The 14543-nt window shown below is 35.6% G+C and overlaps 1 protein-coding gene across 1 annotated transcript; it reads left to right on the forward strand.

Annotated features, from left to right (window-relative positions):
- Positions 1-711: 711 nt before the first annotated feature.
- Positions 712-3015, forward strand: LOC140833958 (indole-3-acetic acid-amido synthetase GH3.6-like). Its single transcript, XM_073198505.1, has 3 exons — positions 712-1133; positions 1235-2148; positions 2247-3015. Exons 1-3 carry the CDS (start codon positions 811-813, stop codon positions 2831-2833), a joined length of 1824 nt encoding a protein of 607 aa, XP_073054606.1. The 5' UTR covers positions 712-810; the 3' UTR covers positions 2834-3015.
- The last annotated feature ends 11528 nt before the right edge of the window (positions 3016-14543 follow it).

Here is a 14543-nt window from a genome sequence, read left to right on the forward strand (position 1 = left end):
ATCGTCCACCTCTTGTAGATGCTACTTCTCGAAATACGAAGAGGTTTCTGTTTTTTTTTTTTTTTTTGTGGTGTCGTTCTTCATAAGATTGTAAGGTATTTATAGACTAAAATGATGAGCTGAATGAGCAGTTGTTACAACTCAATTTATTATTGATAATGGCTATTAAAAAGATTGTGACAACTTCATCTTAATTCAGCTGAATGTACCCTTTAATTTCTTGAATTTGATCGTTAAAAATTTTGGATTTTCACATCATCTCTTCTGGTACAATGAACATCCACAAGCATGTCTAGTTTATTGAAAACTTTCGACCTTTTCCACTCGGTAGAAAAAGAAAGCTAATAACAAACAGAACGTACTTAGTAAAAGGCTTGGATTGGGACAGACAAATAATGTGAAGCATGAAAGTTGAATGTCCAAATGAATAAGAAAGCAAATGCAACAAGTCCCATCCATATTCACAATAAAGACATTCATTATATTGAAGATTTACAAACTCTTAAACACTTTTAAATATAAAAAAAAAAATTTACAAAGAACAAACAAATTCACAAACTCAAAAAATCTATATAAATTTAATTTTAAAAATTCCAAAAAAAAAAAAGAAAAAAGAAAAAGCATTGTCTCTATCCATCATACGCCCGTTACTCGGTTTAATCAGAAAATGGTCACCACACTCCTCCCCCCTTCTTCTATATAAGCCCTCAGACCTTCCACCACCTCTACTGCTCAGCCTCTCAAGCTCTCTCTATAAGCATATCTATACAACAAGCCCACCAAGAGCTTCCCTTTTATCTGCTGAAAACCATGCCCGAGGCACCAATGGAAGTTGCGAACCATACTGAATATAGTGTGGTTGAAAACAACAAGAATAAACTAGATTTCATTGAGGAAGTCACCAAGAATGCGGATGAGATTCAGAGGAAAGTTCTCGCTGAAATCCTGACCAGAAATGCCCATGTTGAGTACATGAAAAGACATGGCCTTAATGGACGGATTGACAGGGAAACTTTCAAGAAAGTCATTCCTGTCATCACTTACGAGGACATTTTTCCAGATATCAACCGCATAGCCAATGGGGACACCTCTCCCATTATCTGTTCTGAAGCCATCTCTGAATTTTTAACTAGGTGTGTGTGAGTGTGACTTTGATGTGAAACTTTTGAGTTTTAAACAAGTTGATTTGTTTTGGGTTTTGAATTTGACAAAAATGGTTGTTTTCTTTGTGCAGTTCTGGGACATCGGGTGGGGAAAGAAAAGTTATGCCCACCATTGAAGAGGAAATGGGGAGAAGATCATTGCTTTACAGTCTTTTAATGCCTGTGATGAGCCAATTTGTGCCTGGTTTAGATAAGGGAAAAGGGATGTATTTCTTGTTCGTAAAATGTGAGACCAAGACACCAGGTGGGCTACCAGCTCGGCCTATTTTAACCAGCTACTACAAAAGCTCCCATTTCAAGGACAGGCCTTATGATCCCTACACAAACTACACTAGCCCGAATGAAACCATTCTTTGCCCTGATTTTTACCAGAGTATGTATTCTCAGATGCTTTGTGGCCTTTGTCAGAACAAGCAAGTCCTCCGAGTCGGCGCCGTTTTCGCCTCCGGGTTCATCCGGGCTATCCGCTTCTTGGAGAAGCATTGGACCCTTCTTTGTCACGACATCAGAGCTGGAACCCTCAACTCCATGATCACTGATCAATCGGTGAGGGAGGTGGTGATGCGGATCAACAAAACTGACCCGAATCTTGCGGACTTCATCGAGGCAGAATGCAAGAAAGACAGCTGGCAGGGAATTATCACCAGGTTGTGGCCTAATACAAAATACATAGATGTTATCGTGACGGGGACAATGTCACAGTACATACCGACACTCGAGTATTACAGCAATGGATTGCCTCTTGTGTGCACAATGTATGCCTCCTCCGAGTGTTATTTCGGTGTGAATCTTAACCCCCTTTGCCAGCCTAGTGATGTGACCTACACTCTTATCCCAACCATGGCCTACTTCGAATTCTTGCCGGTGCAGCGTAACAATGGCGTCGTGCCGAAATCTCTTGATGATCAGAATGAACAAGATTTGGTTGACTTGGTTGATGTCAAGATTGGACAGGAATATGAGCTTGTTGTCACCACTTATGCTGGTAAAATTCAAGAAAATCAGTAGTATATTCTTGAATGGTTTTTGTGGAATAATGCTTTTAATGATGTTTTCTTTAACTTTATTTCTATCTTATTGCAGGGCTGTATAGGTATAGAGTTGGCGATGTGCTTCGAGTTGCAGGATTCAAGAACAATGCACCTCAATTCAACTTCATCTGCAGAAAAAATGTAGTCTTGAGCATCGACACCGATAAAACTGACGAAGTTGAGCTGCAAAATGCTGTCAAGAAAGCGGTGAGCGTGTTGATGCCATTCGATGCATGTCTCACCGAGTACACGAGCTATGCCGATACGACCACGATTCCAGGCCACTATGTGCTATATTGGGAGCTCAGCCACAATGGCTCCCCTCAAATTCCTGAATCAATATTCGAAGACTGTTGCCTGACCATTGAAGAATCCCTCGACTCTGTTTACCGCCAGAATCGAGTTTTCGACACAATAGGTCCTCTGGAGATCAAGGTGGTGGAAGTCGGGACCTTTGATAAGCTCATGGACTATGCCATTAGCATAGGTGCCTCCATTAATCAGTACAAAACACCCCGATGTGTGAAATTCGCTCCCATTGTCGAGCTTTTGAACTCGCGGGTCCTGTCGACTTATTTCAGTCCAAAGTGCCCAAAATGGACTACTCCTGCCCTCAAGCAATGGTCTGATATGAACTGAAAGCTTCATTTTGATCAGATGAATTGTTTCTTTGATCAGTTTAGTATTAGAACTTGATGGATCCTACTTAGTTTGACCAATTGTTGTTATGTCTTCTTTCTTTAAATCATGGTAGAATTATCATAAGCAGCCATGTATAAACACTACTGTTTCAAGAAGGCTTTGTTTCTTTAAACTTGAAACTCGCGGAGACGATAGAGAATATCTTCTTTAAAGAAAAATATAATACAATTTATTCAAATAAATTGAGCTGAGAGAACATATAAATACTAAGTTTAATTAATATTGACTACCAAGTACCAAATACTTTTACTATTTCGTTAATATCACATGTCCAAAGAGTTTCAGAATTCATTGTTTAACTCTTAAGTTTTCTCGAGTTTTATGATAACTGAAATTTCAAAAAAAATTAAATATTTTTAATCCTAACCCATATTTTTAAAATATCTTTCTGGTGATTGTAATTAAAAAAATTTATTTTAATGCATAAATGTACATGTCGGATGGAATTTCCAAGCCCATGTGGGCTAAAAGAAAGGAGGAAAAATTAAATGACGAACAATAAAATATTTGTGTTATAAGAAGTATTGTGTTATTGATAAAAATAAATGTGACCATTTGGATTTATGAGAAATATTAGAGTATTGAAGATCATAAAAGTTGGCAAAGAATTCAGTTTATCAAATCTATTGGTATATATATATTTGTTGTGTGTGTGTGTATATATTTATGATATCAAGCAAATGAAGGAGAAGAACACAAAGATATTTGATCGACAACCTGTGATCATTTCTCTTTTAGATGGTAATGTAATATTTTTCTCTTTACTTGAACTCAATTATTTGCATATTTGAGCTTGGTTTTTTCTAGTTTTTGCAGATTAGAGATTTTGTTTGAAGCTCTCGTCTATCGCTTTTGTTCTTCGGTCGTCTTTTGTGGTCCGACGACATTCCTCCATCAATGACCTCTTTATGGTGGTGCAGTCAATCTTCATTTTCCGGCTCCTATTTTTTTTTTTTTAAGGTGTGCATATTTGATCTTTATTTTTCAAAAATGAGGTCATTTGAGGTGAATTCTCGCATACTATAGGTTATTTTTGTACATATTAGAGCTGATTTGATGTTTATTTGAGCTTCATTATATGATTTTTCATTTGAAGTTGTATTGAATTTAAGGGATTGGTGAAGCGGGATTGAAACAACCCGTATTTCTAAATTCATTTATTTACACTAATTTTTTTTATACTATGTATAAATAATTTATCATAAATAAACTAGCATAAATAATCAAATAAATGAATTTCATAATATACAAAAGCCTTCATGTGGAATAAGTAAATAAAGCAATAAAATCTCAAATTCAGCTCAATAAATTCTAGCATCTTAACAGTCTATAAATAAAAACGATAATCCATAAAATCATCGACAGTCTTTAATATATGCGGAATTTCTAGGTCCTCGGGTATGTACTGCGCCTCCCAGATGACTCGAAGTCCGCACCTCACGACTCAACATCAGCATTATTTGCAACCATTCAAACTTAGTGAGTCTAATGACTTAGCATGCTCAAACCTAAGGCAAAAACTTGTGTAAGACGGTCTCACGGGTCATATTTGTGAGACGGATCTCTTATTTGGATCACCCATGAAAAAGTATTACTTCTTATGCTAAGAGTATTACTTTTTATTGTGAATATGAGTAGGGTTGACCCGTCTCACAGATTATGATCCGTGAGACGGTCTCACATGAGACTCACTCCAAACCTAATATACCAAGTATGTAATTATAATCACATGCATAAAAATTATTTTTACTAAAAGTAGATTTTTCCATGCAATCATGAAACTTTCAAAATATGCAACTTTTTAAACCATGCATAGATATGAACATTTTCCATTTAAAATCATCCTTTTTATGTGAAGTCCGATCATCGAAAGTGACAATGATCAATCTATAAATCATAGTACTAGGTCCGTCGGATTCAACGTCCAATTCTTCGACGATCCCACCGACTATCATAAAAATAACTTCACCGTTCACTTTTTCAACGGATCCATTATTATTGAGATCCCCCCTCCCGTTTTCGACGGTTCACTCCCTTTTCATCGCAAGTTCACCATTCCCGTTTTCAACGGATTCGTTACTACTTTTTCGTCACAATCAATTCACATTCCTCAAAAATATTTTATTTTACTTCATCATTTCATAAAATATTTATAACTTTCCATATTTTTTAAAATTTCCCAAAAAGATGCTTTAAATTTTTCTTATACGTCGAGATTACTAAAAATATTATATACGTGAAAAATACGTTAAAACTTCTAAAAATATCATATATCATTCATATACTTTAAAACTTCTAAAAATAAAATTTAACATTATTTGAAATTGTTTCAGGAACTTGCAAACCGCCCTTGACTTTTCTCGAACCGACCGCTCACGATTCAACGCTATACGTAACCGAACGACCTTAAACTTTGACTCTAGGAGACGACTCGATTTCGAAACTTTAAAAACACCCAAAAATATACACATTAACTTGCTGGAAATTCAATCTTTGGACTTACATTTCAAAAACAACTTGATTCGCTTACCAGATGACTCTTTTATTATCGTCTTCGTGTTTTAGGTTAAACAAATGACCAAACTACCCTTCCGACTCGAACCAACCAGAGACCAGACATTTATTAACATCCTAAGACTCAATATAAGTTTCTGGAAGTCCCCACGCCCAAGACAAAATCGAAACAATAAAATTTAACCTAGGCTTACTTCGCTCCTATTTCGACAAGTTAAGCCAATTTACAACCCCAAACAGACCACGGCTCGAAACGATCTCAAAACGAGCCATAGACCCCTTCCTTAGATAATAAATAAGACCATGGTCAGGTCTCTTTTGACACAGAACCGACGCTCAAGGCCCTGAAGTTCACGCATCAGCAGCACACAAAACGCGTCCTCACACCCACCTTGGCTTCCTCGCGCGCCAGCTACTGTCCCAGCCCATGGCTCGACTTTTGGCTCATACTAGACCCTCACCAGGACCCTAAGGCATGTCCCTAGCCCCTAAACCATCCATTTTCACCATTCCCTTGCCCTAGGAACCACACGACTCCTAACAAGCCAACATGATCAACCTTTGGAGTCTAGGCCAATGTGCTGCACCAGCACGTCCAGGCCCTATCTGAACCCCACCAAGACTCACCAAGGACCCAAAAAAACCCTCCATATCATGGCTTGGCGCCATGCAGCCCCTCATGGCTTTAGTACCCAAGCCGCCCCCCTCTTGAACTCACAGCCTGCACGCATAGGACAATCAGCAATAAAGTGTCCAGTTTTGCCATAGTTGTAGCAATCATTTGTTTCTTCCTTGGTTTTATTCCTCTGATATTGTCTTTGGAAAGAACCTTGATTTTTCTCATGAATCTTCCAAATTTTTTGACAAATAATGACATTGCATCATTACTCAGTTGGTTTGCAGTCTTTTCAACTGAATCAGTTTGGTCCAGTTTGATGGCACTTGGAGCAGTTATAACTGGTGGAGTTGACATTTCTTTCTTCGTATTCGAACCTTAGCTTGAATACACAAGTCTAATTTCCTGTCAAGTCTTTTGACTTCTATGGCCTTGTTTGAATTCATTCTTGGAGACCACGATAACTCAGTGCTTGTTTGAATACATTTTACTGGATTGTCATTTACCACTCTTACTCTTTCATCGTATTCATTCATGGACTCTCCAGTCTTCATTTTGATATTATCGAATTTCTGAACTGCAACTGAGAGTTTATTTTCTTTTGTTTGCTCGTTTCCCTTGCATAGTTGGATCAGTTTATCCAAGATTTTGTTTGTTGTTCTGCACATCTTAATTTTGCTGAAAGTACTTTTATCCAAGGTTTTTTACAGTATATCTTTAGTCACATTATCCAGGTTGGCTTTCCTCTTGTCTTCAGTTGTCCACTCATCTCGTGGTTTCTCGATGCGGTGGGGATCTCCTTCAGTTATGGCAACTGATGTATTTGTCTTTAGTATCTTCATTGGCCCATCGGTTATGATGTACCACATGTCATCGTCTTGTGTAGCTAAATGATCCTGCATTCTTATCTTCCAATCAAAAAAATCTTCTCTAGAGAACATTGAGATTTTATTGAATGAAGACATGGTATATAGATGTAAGAATTGAAATATTCTGAAACAAGATTCAACTCGCTCTGATACTACTTGTTAGGATTTGTTGGGGGTGAAAAAGTTTATTGAAGGGGGGTAGAATAAACACTTTACGATTTTCACAACTCCTTCGATTTATGATTCAGTTTAGTGATAAACTGAATTCACGAATCTTGTTGTCAATTTCAATCAATTAACTTAATAAAATGCGGAAATAACTGAACGACAAATAGAATAAAACTGATAAGGAAAGAACGCAAGATTTCTGGATGTTCGGAAATTTCAAATAATCCTACCTCACCCCTTCTATCTCGAAGATAGGATATTCTCTAAAAGACTTTGATCTATACAATGAATTGTACAAACTCACTTCAGTTTGGACTTAATAATGCCAAAATTGAAATTCTTAGTATCAATACAACTTATAGTACTTAACTGATATGTAACTTTCTTAGCACAACTGAACTCTACATGATCGAATAATATAACAATAATTTTTTTTTGTGTTTTAAGCTAAAGGTATAGCCTAAAAGCTATGAATGTGAATAATAAGCATAAGATTTTGAGAACTTTTAAACTTGATTGCAAACTTTGTGACTCGGTAACTTCGTAACTCGATTATTATTCGCTGATTTTTTCGGCTATTTATAGGCTTTGCTTCCAACGGTAACAATGAATGCATTTTGAATATTTATATCCATTGCATAGCCATGTCAACATTCTTCTTTCAATCGTACACTGTAGCTTTTCTGAAATGCGATATTCTCACTACACGTTGCAGTCTGCTCTTGTACAATTGTCGGTTGATAGCCACGTTACTTAACTGATAACATGTCAAGCTGATTTATTAATTGACATATCCAATAGGATTAACCGATTGTTGTGTAACTGATCAGTCTTAACGGATCGTTCAGTTGACTACACAGTTCAGTTAGCTTAGCTGAGTTCAGTTGTCTTTGACTATATACACATTAATCTTCAGTTCGGGAAACTATCAGTTTACGAATATTCAGTTCAGTTACCTTCAATTTTCTCGATCAGTTGTTCAATCTTCTCACGCTTAATTTTTCGAACTCCGAAATCAAGATCTCAACACCTTCTTGTCCTAAAAGAACCAAAATTGAGCTTGGAGAGGAGCTAAAAGACTAGGCAAATTTAATATGCAAGAGATGACCCTTGAGTTAACCAAAATGACCCTTGAGTTTGGATAAAGTTTGACTACTTTGAGGCTAATTGGACCATTATTTTTGGGCACTTGGAAGGTCAAAATTTTGGCTGAATGAAGGGCATTTCAACAGCCATTTTCAGCCTATAAATATCTAACTAAGCCTCCCACAATTTCACTCCAAATTCTCCCCACAAACACCTAAACTTTCGACCCTTTCTCATCAAAACAAGACGCCATCTTTGGCCCATTTAAGCAGTATTTAGGCAACATTTAAAGACCATATCTAGTGCTGTCTAGACCATTATCAACTTCCGTCCAAGTTTGGATAAGTTCAGCTAAGGCTTCGCTCGAGTTTCGACCAAGTTTGAACCACACGGTTGAATCAACGGTAAGTGAGTTTTTGCTATATATTCCTTTGTAATTTAAAATTTTTACACGTATATCATGACATGCTTGTATGTGTGTCAACCCATTTCAAAAAATACTATTCATTTTGATAAAAATCTCGATCGATATATGATATGTTTCTTCTAGGTTCGATGTTCTTTGATTCTACTGAGTCCTTTCAAAATTCTGATAAGTATCGTTTGATAAGTCTGATTCTGTGGTTCACTGTTATGATTCGTGTAATACCCAAGCCTGGTGTACGGTACGGTTTAATTTTTCGTATGATTATTGATTAATTGGTTAAGATTTAGTTTAGTGTGATGTTAAGAGTTATGTTTGGGTTTTGGTATTGTTGGTTATATTTGTTTTATGGTGTTGTTCATATTAGTTGTTGGTAGTTGTATTGTATCAGCGTTGCGATTCGATTTTAGTTGCATAAGAGCTTGTTTTGGCCGAGACCAGACCGCACACGCGGTAATTTGAGCAGCGCCCCCGCGGTCTTTATTGCAGCATTTTTGGTGGATTGCCGAACAGACACCGCACCCGCGGTAAGTTTTGTACCGCACCCGCGGTCGTCAGTTTCAGAATTTTGGTTGTGTTGCCGAAGGCATAGCGCACCCGCGGTGCAAAGGCTAGCGCACCCGCGGTCAGTGAACAGTAGAAACGTGTTTTCGGATTTAAGTGATATAATTAGATGAGTTGCTCACTTTTCTCTCATTTCTTCTCTTCTTCTATCGGTTCTTCTCTTAAGGGAGACCTAGGGTTCTTAATTTCTTTCTTTTGTTCTCTTGATTCAAGCCTCTTGGTGGATTATTGTTGAGAGAACTAAGTTATCATTGGTTCAAGGAGCTAAGGTCAGCATTTTGGTTTAGTTATTCTTGGTTTTGGTATGAGAGATGATATGGGTTTGTGGATTGTGTTGGTTTTATGGCTTCTATGGTTTGATTGTTGGATTATTGGGTTATTGATGGTGTTATATATGGTTTATTGTTGTAGGAATTCAACCAAGGTTTAAAACAAAGTGTTCCAAGTGGTTGTAAGTGGAATTTCATTCCTTATGCTCACATGAAAGTATATGTATTGCATTTCAAGAGTTTTATTATGCTATTCACTTCCATTTGATTCATACTATGTATTGACTCATTGTGTTGTATAGTAGAGGCTTGTATATGCCTCAATTGTTTAAAAGAGAATACAAGAGAATAGTTTATTCAAAGTGTTTGATAAAATACCAAAGAGAGAATTCAAATGATTTATGGATTGATAGATACATAGTCAGATATTGAATGCAATTAGTTGATCAACGACCATAGGCTTATATCCCTCAGAGTTATCGATTTATATTGATGGGATATAGGTACAGAGACAGAGATACTATATAGATATCAATCCAACAGAGAAAAGAGAAATACCATCTTATTGTTATATTGCTATGTTATTCATGTTCCAATAGTTAATGGTATTTATTGATTTCAAAGTCATGTTTTCAGAGTATGATATGTATCTTTGCTATTTAAGAGTTTCACTTGCTGAGTTTTATACTCATTTCAGTTATTTCATGTGATGCAGATAAGAGCGGCGGGCCGAAACTTTGATTGTAGACCGGAGTCATATGCATATAGAGAAGGAAGGAAGAAGGCTACTTTTATTAGCATTTTGGACATGATCATACAAATGATATTTTGTATTTTTTGTATCATTTCATTGATCATATATTTACTTTGTTTGTAAATATTTTTATGTCAAGAACTTTTACCTTCCTTCTTCAAGAAAATTTTAATTTCCGCTGCTATTTTATTAAAACGGGTCAGAGGTGTCACAATTCGAGTTGGATATGGAATGACGATTATAAATTCTGTCTAGCCCCCATCAGTGGGTATAAAACTGTGTTCTGTCCTCACCCCTTAGAGGACTAACATATGAGAGACAATTTTACAATGGATGACGAGATGAATAACAATGTTTTGTTTGTTCCGATCGGTTCTATTTTTAATTGTTTTGATAATATATGTTCTACATTTCGACTCTGATTTGGTTAATGTTCTGATAAGATAATTCGATATAATAAGTTTTGAAAATCTATTTTAAATTATCATTATATGTATTTGTGGTAATCGATCGGCACCCACTTGCTGAGTGTTTCTCCAAAGCACTCACCCTTACATATCTACCCAGATAAGACTGAGAAACAAATGAATGATGAAGAGCAGGAAAAATTTTGTGGCTGGTGATCGCATCAAAAGATCTAGGATCAAGACTTTGTATTTCTTTTGTATTTCGTTACTGGAATACTAATGTAATTTTCATTCTGTTGTCATTATAAAGACAATATTTATTTATGAAAAAGAATGGTGTTTGGCTATTTGTTATGTTGCTTATTATTTTCATGCAAATTGATAAACAATGTCTGATGCCACCGACGCCTCGGTTTTGGGGCATGACAGGCACGAAGACGGACGAACGAGCGACGAAGAATCCTTGTTTCTTCCTCCTCTAATTTTCGAAAATTGTGTTTGTTGTATGTTTGTGATTTCGTCTGACATCATGTACAAAAGACCTAAGATTTTTTTTATAAATTTTATTTTTCATGTTAATGGGCTTAGGCTTTGGGGTTTAGGAGCAATTAGGCCTATTAAATCCTAGGTAAATTAGGCCCAATAACATCTATTTAATTGAAAATAAAAGTTTATAAAAATTAGTTTTCAATAATACTTTTTATCTTTTAAAAATTCCTCGTTTGACTAAAACTGGCTTCACGGATAAAATCAATCTCGCCTCATAAAACAATTTGAAGTCTACCATTTATAGAAAAATTTAATCATATTTAATCATTGTAATGAGCCTTGAAAATATTTATTGAAAAATATTTATTTTATCTTGGTCGTCTCCGGTCTCCTTTCTCCAGGCTATTGTCGAATATTCGGGTAAGATCTACAGTTTTCACAATTAGACCCTTAACTATATAATATGCATCATGTAAGTATTTAAAATTAATTAAACAAAGAAAGTAAGCAATTTAAATCATTTACATGCATTTTGTTTATGTAGGTTGGCTTTTGGACATTACATATCCTAACTGCAATGCATGTGCAATCCTTGTCATATTAAAATAATTCCACATATATCACTATTATTAGTTGTTCCAGACATGAAAATAATAATAACCTTTCATTTTTTTAAAAAAATTCTTTAAAATTTGTTCTTAATTCAATGTGTATCTTTAGAAATTACTACTCGGATTATATATTATAAAATTTATCATGATATAAGATCTCTTAGCTTAGATATTATAAAGGAAATTCGTATCTTAATTAAATTATGTGTCTTTTATCTCTATGTTTTAAAATAAATTCTCACAGAAACATCAATCTTACAAAGTGTTAGACTTAATTTAATTGTGGTGATGAGAGTCAAAATCAGTAGTTCGTGATAATAAAAACAGAAGACAACATAAATGCAGAAACATTCGTATCGCTAAAACAGAAGCAGTACTTATTGTACTGAACGGCTTGGAAAACCAGAAGTAGAACTTAGCTTAAGCAGAAAGCAGAACTTAAAATTTTTCTTTTAATACTTGCAAGTCTTAAATATTACCGTTACTTTACATATAGTATTAATTGCACCATTAAATGATGTACGAATACATTTAAAGCGCCTTACTAGTTTTGGTATAAAACTAAAACTTATTATTCTAAAGCTTTTTGCAGGACCCTTTTTCAGTAATATAACTGATTTACTCAGAAGTTAAAGAAGTCGCTTTGTATATAGACATTAGATTCAATGTTTCTATATATTAAAGGATCAACCCAATATAGAAAACAACCTATTATCATTTTCAAAGAACACATTTTCTATCCAACGAAGTTTTGAGCAATCAAGAACTTATCTTTATCTTCAAGCTTAAATTTACAGAAAATCAGCACACTCTGTATAGCAAATATCTGATCTTCTGAGATCATTGTGCTGCTATTTTGTGATCTCTTCAACTATTCACTTTACTATATCTTATTGAGAAGAGTTTGTAATCTGGAAAAGAGTCTTTTTCAGAACCTTGTTGTGTTCATTACTTTGTGTTGTGAAACTAAGAGTTTCAGAAGGCGAAGGATAATTCCTACTGAAATGGGTGGGTACTAGAGTTGTACTGTAAAAACCAAAATCTTTTAGTGATACCTTCTGGAAACAGAAGAATGGGAGACGTAGAAGATTTAATCTTCGAACTTCCAAAAACAACTACTGTCTACTGCATACTATTTAATTGTTTTCACCTCAAACCATTTGATCTTTTCAGCACAAGTTATTGTGATATGCTGGAAGCATATTTGAATAAGATAAGCATAATCTCTAACAAGATTCTAGCACCTTTGCAAAAACTTCCAATAAAGGAATGAGTTTAATCACCCCCCTCTATAAACTCTATATCGATCCTCAACAAGTGGTATCAGAGTGGGTTATTCTTGTATGAAAATATACAACAGAAATGGCACATTTCGGCAAAGTCCATATGTTCTCAAAAGAGGATTTCAATTATTGAATATCAGGATGCAAGCTCATCTTGCAGCCCAAGACGATGATATGTGGTTTGTCATCACAAATAGTCCCTTAAAAATTCTAAAGCCTAATACAGCTATTGCTGTTACTGAAGATGTACCAAAAATGCTTGAAAAGCAAAGAGGTGAATGGACAAGCGATGACAAGAAGAAAGCAAATCTAGACAATGTTGCGAAGATATTCTCTACAAAACACTTGAAAAAAATACCTTCAGCAAAATCAAAATATGTCCTCTAGCAAAAGAGATTTGGGAGAAAGTCATCCAAATCTGTGAAGGAAATTAACAGACAAGGAAAACAAGCTGTCTCTGGCAATGCAAAAGTTTGAAAATCTCAAGATGAAAGCTGGATAAACTCTATGCGAGTTTGATGAGCGATTCAGCAGCTTAGTAAATGAAATAGAAGCTTTGGGAAAGGAACATATCAATAGAGAAGTGGCACTCAAGGTGGTGAGAGCTTTACCAAGGGAATGAGATGTCAATACAATGGCTATGAGAGTTTCAAATGATCTGAACAAGTTGGAGCTACAAGACTTGTTTGCAGATTTAAAAGCCTATGAGTTTGAATTGGAAGTCAGAAGTGGAGAAGAGCCCTTGTTGAATCCACCTACCAATGCTTTTGCAGCTACTGCAACTACTATTGCTACTGTTGTTCCAAATATATCACCTGCTGCTGCTATTGAAAGCATATCTGACAAGACTGCTGAACAAATCAGCAATGATGCAATGTCCCTATTTGTGAAGAAATTTTCAAGATTCATGAAGAAGAATCGCCGAGCATACCAAAATCCAAACCGAAACTTTAAGAAGGAGCCACCACCTGGTGATATAGCATATTTCAACTGTGGAAAAATTGGACATTTTATTGCTGATTTCCCGAAACCTAAGAAGGATGACCAAAAGAAGAAGGAGTACAAGAGGAATGATAAGAAATCTAGAAGAGACCGCAAAGCAATGATTACTAAAGAAATTAAATCTAAATGGGCGGATTCTAGCTTTGAGTATTCTGACTCGGATGACCATTCCATCGAAAGTGATGAAGAACAAATAAAGTGTCTCATGGCGAACATTGAATCAGCCTCGACATCTGGAAAGGTATTTGATTTTGATTCTAATGAATTTACACAAAATGATTTAGTGAAAGCATTGCATGATATGGTAAAAGAGTACTCAAGACTTTCTCAGTCATTCGAAGAAGTTAAAGTCGAAAATCAAAACTTAAAAGATCGAGTCAGTAAGTTCACTTGCTTACAATAAAACAGGTGCAGTGATATAAAATTTGATATAAGTAAATTGAGAACTGAGAATGATAGAGTAAATGCAGATTACTAGACGATGATGTCTGAAAATCAGAATCTATCAGTATTGGTGAATGCATGGAATAAGTCTTCTATTTCATTAGAGAAGATGCAAGAATTACAAAAGCAATCTGGAGACAGGAGTGG

This window comes from Primulina eburnea, chromosome 6, assembly GCF_022965805.1.
Source record: "Primulina eburnea isolate SZY01 chromosome 6, ASM2296580v1, whole genome shotgun sequence".
NCBI classification, from domain to species: Eukaryota; Viridiplantae; Streptophyta; class Magnoliopsida; order Lamiales; family Gesneriaceae; genus Primulina; species Primulina eburnea.